This window comes from Haliotis asinina, chromosome 15 (assembly GCF_037392515.1).
Source record: "Haliotis asinina isolate JCU_RB_2024 chromosome 15, JCU_Hal_asi_v2, whole genome shotgun sequence".
NCBI classification, from domain to species: Eukaryota; Metazoa; Mollusca; class Gastropoda; order Lepetellida; family Haliotidae; genus Haliotis; species Haliotis asinina.
The window spans coordinates 40,255,263-40,260,851 of record NC_090294.1 but is presented as its reverse complement, the minus strand read 5'-3'; the positions used below and the strand labels follow the sequence as shown (position 1 = coordinate 40,260,851).

The 5,589-nt window shown below is 42.4% G+C and overlaps 1 protein-coding gene across 1 annotated transcript; it reads left to right on the top strand.

The window, feature by feature from the left end:
* The first annotated feature begins 391 nt into the window (after positions 1-391).
* On the top strand, positions 392-1,402 carry LOC137266350 (histamine H3 receptor-like). The gene has a single exon (XM_067801835.1). It carries the CDS (start codon positions 392-394, stop codon positions 1,400-1,402), a length of 1,011 nt encoding a protein of 336 aa, XP_067657936.1.
* Positions 1,403-5,589: the final 4,187 nt, after the last annotated feature.

The window sequence follows — 5,589 nt, the reverse complement described above, 5'->3', positions numbered from 1 at the left end:
TCTCTCATCGGTAGTAACAGAAAATATATATTTCATAAATGATTTCACATTATATTAGTCACATGGGTCCACATGGGTCCACATGGGTCCACATATCCTGGGCGTAATAGCCTGAATGGCCCAATCATTATGTTTAAAATGCTCGCTCGTAGTGCCGAAAACCCGGGTTCGGTTCCCAATGGGCAGAAGGGGTAAAGCCCATTTCTGGTTTCGCCCGCCATGATATTATTGGAAGTTTGATAAAAAGCGGCGTAAAACTAAATTCGTTCACTCCAACCCTGGAATAGACGAACGTTCCAATAGAAGAGCACGCAAGGCTTGTTGAATTTGTAAAAGTGTTGCTCTAGACAATTTGAACATTAAGCAATGGTTTAACATTTCAGATACCACAATGTCCAACAGCACAGACTCGACGGGGCCGTACCTGTTACCAACACCCTCTGCAATCACCATAGCAACGTTCACGAGCTTCATGGCTGTCCTGACAACATCTGAGCACATCCTGGTGTTCCTGGCTTTTGCCACAAACAGCTCCTTGAGGAAGTTCTCCGACTACTTCATCCTGAATCTGGCTGTGGCGGACTTCTTGATTGGCTGCATTTGCATCCCACCTTACATTCCCTACCTGCTGACAGGAGTATGGGAGCCCGGGAGGGCCTTCTGCAAGATCTGGCTCCTCTTTGACTACATATGCCCTGCTTCGTCCACCATCAACATATGCATCATCAGCATTGACCGGTACCTCCAGGTGGCTTTTCCTTTCAAGTACAGAAACAAGCAAACCACCAGTCTGCTGATGGTCATGATGTTGATCCCGTGGATCATTTCAGGACTGACGTACCTGCCTTCCATAGTGTTCTGGGAGATGTGGACTGGTGTAGAGACCATTCCCCACAAAGTCTGTTTCGTGCCATATTATTACAACTTTCAGTACGCCATATTCGCGTCCATGATCGAGTTTATTATGCCCTTCACTGTCGTTGGAACCTTCAACATCCTCATCTTCCTCCTCATCCGTAAACGTTCCAAGGGTATTTTTGGACATCGCAAAGTCGAGCCTTTGAAGGTTCAGGGTGATACTGCAACAGATTCGCAGACTGGCCCAGCCAAACCGTCCCTGGCAAAGGACAAGAAGGCAGCGCGCTCCCTATTCATCCTTGTGCTGGTCTTTGGCGTATGTTGGATGCCTTACGAGGTGTGTGCGCTCATCTCCAGCGTTTGCCCAGACTGCATCCATCCTGTCTTCTTCGAGTTCACTTTCTGGATGCTGTGGATTAACTCGACCATTAACCCTATACTGTACCCATTGCTGCACAAGCGCTTCAGAGAGGCCTTCTTTAAGCTGATTCGGTTCGTACCCAAAAATCAAGGGAGGGTCACAACGGTAGCCACAGTTCAGTAAGCGGACGACAGTGTTGGTAGCCAGAGGTATGCAATCTCTGTAGATATTTGCAGGAAAGGTGACTACAGTATGTGAGTGAACGGCGGCGCTGACGGTGCTTAGGAGTCTACCTTATCATTGTCTTCAGCAATGGTGGCCACAGTAAAATAAGTGAATGACAACGCTGATGATAACCAAGGACATACCTCTTCTGTCATCGTTAGCAGCAACCAGGTCTACATTACATTAAATGAACGACATCGCCAACCGTGCTTCGGGACCTACGTTATCGCTGTCTTCAGCTATGGAGTCGATGGTGTATTAAACTCAAAGACTGCGTTGGCGGTAGCCAAGGACACGCCACAACAGACGTTGTCTTCTCAAAGGTGACTACATTGTAGTAAATGAACGACAGCATCGACGGTATTTCAGGATCTACTTTATAGTCGTCTTCAGCAACGGTGGCCACAATGTTATTATTTAGCGATATCGTTGGCGTTAGTCGGGGACATACCACATCGGACGTTGTGTCCAGCAAAGGTGAGACGTTGTGGCGGCTTCTATTTTGTGTTCAGCGATGGTAGCGTGCAGAAAGAAAACGTCGGTAGCCCAAGAACGTACCACATCACGGCATTATATAATAACATATGCTTCGTTCAGCAACAGTGGTCACAGAACAGTAACTGAAATAGTCGACTGTAACCCAAGATAGGCCAAGTCATGTCATACTATACCACCATTCGCCGTCTTCATTAACAGCAACCACTCTGCAACAGCGTCAGCGGTAATATGAACCAGTTCGTTACAATGATCATATGGTAATAATTGTTGTGTTCAGCAACAGTGGACAAGGTGAATTACAACGTCAGCGGCAGACCGCGACATACTACCTCATATTGTAACCGTCCTTATTCTTAGTAGAGAACAAGAGGTCGGGCATAGTGGACCCACATCTCCAATACTTTAAACTTTGATTCCTTCCACAAAGCACCTGAATTCTTTTCACTACATCGTGTGAATCTTATACCTAGCGTCAATGATTTTGATTTTGGTGATGAATCTCAGCACAGATTCTAGTACTTTTAGAAGGTCGCAGTGTCTGAATGGTGATATATGTTGAGTTCGAATGGGGCTCAATCCTAAACCTGCTTGATTCTGTACTTTGCTGGGAAAGAGTAATCCCAAGCATATTTTGACCACCTTCTGAATGGCATTGTGTATTCATGTTTTCTTCTTTGTTTCTTTGATCCCGCACTACAGTATTCCAGCTAAATGACGTGTGTAAGTAACCGAACCAATACGAGATAATCCAGTGAGTGGTATCATGAGCACTGAATGTATACATCAACCGATCCTGAAACCAATCTTGTTAGTTTCCTCTACCGACAAGCTTGAATGGATTAAGAATTATAGTCACATCTGCAATGTTTCAGCCATAACGTGACTACTGTGAACATAGATCATAAAAAATAAGTAAAAAAATAGTTTATTATAAACCGGGTGTAAAGGACCGAACAACAACTTGAATACCACAGATAGAGATGTAACACCAGCATGTACCTTTAAGATTGTATATACTGAGATTGTATATATATCATTCAAAGAAAGTAGGGGATTTTGCTAGCATACCACTAGCCAGTGCCAGTGCACATCAGAAAGAGCAATATATCAATCCGTACATTCTGGAGGTCATGGGGTCTTAACGAACTTTGGCTACCTGCAGGATCATCAACGTCTCTTTAATGTAATAGTTAGCTTATAGTGTTTTCAGGTAAATATATTCATGACAAATACTCAACAACAAAACTAGTGTCACATACATACTGAACAAAATAAATTAAAGACCACCCAAGATATCCACCAGTATTTAAGTATTAAATGGAACATAATATCAACAATGAAATACTTCAATACTGAAAATCGGGAGAGCCCCTAGCTGGTCATTTATTTATTTATTTGTTTGTTTGTTTGTTTGTTTGTTTGTTTCTTTGTTTCTTTATTTATTTATTTATTTATTTATTTATTTATTTATTTATTTATTTATTTATTTATTTATTTATTTATTTATTTATTTATTTATTTATTTATTATGCATGTATGTCAAGTATTCAATACATAAAATGGACTTACAAAAAACCCTTACATGGGACAAAACACGGGCTGCAAAGATCGGCCGTGACTGGCGTGTTCCTGGTAATGTGTACATGTGTGTTTGAATGAGGATATTTGTTTGGATTGTTGTTTGGGTTTCAAGACTTAGACGTAACCTGATGATCATAAGAAAGTATGCCGATCAATGCCGATAGAGGTTTCATCAAGAAAGTGTCATGAATTGAGGCCATATCAACACTATAAACACTATCGACCGTCTAGCGTCAAAGTCGCAGATCACAGCTCCAGGGAGAAACTGGAGATTTCACACTTCATACGTGAGATGTTAGCAAACGTGATTATTGTCGATTAAAGAATGCACGTGTATCAGTATTGCTACTGGCATCTACGTGTAAGCGTACAGGGGTGCACCCAATTTGTCAGGTATTTAATGGCGTCATTGGGTTTTACTTACCATTCCTCACTCAGTGCCAGTGTTCCTTCTGATTTCCGGTCACTGAGAGATTGGAATGGCGGCGGATGAGCTGGTCACAATGACTTCAAGACGGTTTATGGGTTTTATGGGTGAGTTAGTATTGACTTGGTTTTGACGTTCGTGGAGGATTTTATTGAAAAATTATCTGTGTTAGCTCTTGCACTGTCCCTTTGAAACAAGATCCTGAAGCTGAGTTGCAAGACGTGTGACGTTGGACGCAACAGGGACCGTCGGATTTGAACACTTGAACACTTGGGTCATTCTCTCCTCAGAAATAAACCACACGTTGTCAACTGCAGTATTGCTAACGTTGAACTTCACTTTCCGAAAGAAATTTTGTTCCGTCAACGCAATACTTCCGAAGCCCCTGTGGTCTCTGAAGTGCTCTGAAGTTGGTTGGTTTGTTGTTTAACACCACAAGCACCAATATTCCAGCTATATGGCGGCGGTCTGTAAATAATCAAGTCTGGACCAGACAATAGAATGATCAACAGCATGAGCATCGATCTACGCAATTGAGATACGATGACAACCAAGTGAGCGAATCTGACCACCCGATCTCGTTAATGGCCTCTCATGGCAACGGGGGGTTGCTGAAGACCAGTTCTAACCCGTATCTTCACGAGTCCCTTGAAGTGGGCAACGCATGACCTGCCCAGTGGTGACCATTACAAATTACTTCAAATCATCATTTTTGACACGCAGCGTCGCCCAAATACAGCTACTTTTCATATGATCGCCAGTTTATCTTCTTTCAAGGGAGACAGATAGTTTGCTTTGTTTTGGTTGCTTGGGTTTTCCTATTGTTTTCCAAGGCCTGGGGCACCATATGTCGCAGCAAATATCTTAAATATCTAATACCATGCCGCATTCTTTATTTAATTTATGTTATTGATTGAAATATTATTTATGGCATTTATCTTCATAATAACGGAAGAACGTGAATCGGTCATAAAATATACAGAGATGGCAGCAGCAAAGAGGCACTTTGTTACGAGATTTCCAACCACGCTGCATTTTGTGTTGGTATGTTCCATTTTCATAAATACATTATGGTGAGTGAGTGAGTGAGTTTAGTTTTACATCGCACTCAGCAATATTCCAGCTATATGGCGGCGGCCTGTAAATAATCGAGTCTGGAACAGACAATCCAGTCGTAAATCTCTCCAGACCAGACAATCCAGAGCATCGATCTGGGAACCGATGACATGTGTCAACCAAGTCGGCGCGTCTGACCACCCGATCCCGCTAGTCGCCTCTTACGACAAGCATAGTCGCCTTTTATGGCAAGCATTGGGTTGCTGAAGGACTATTCTAACCCTGGATTTCACGGGCCAAATATTATGGTAATGTATGCAGTGACGTGGTAAATACAACTGTGTATCCTGTATTGTCATCAGCCTTCACTTCTCCTCCATATTAACTCACTAAATATGAAAAACACCTAAATTTGTGTTTTGTTTTATACTCACATCCACAGTATTTCCTTGTGAAGAAAATGAAACCGGATCCAGGACTTTGTCTCAATACCTAATACACCAACTGAGTAAGATATTACACAGGTTTTGGCAATATTCTAGCAATTTCGGGCGGTGGACACCAGAAATGTTCTTCACACATT

Excerpts from the sequence above, each read along its gene's own strand:
- LOC137266350 (XM_067801835.1), top strand. The coding sequence starts at position 392 with ATGTCCAACAGCACAGACTCGACGGGGCCGTACCTGTTACCAACACCC.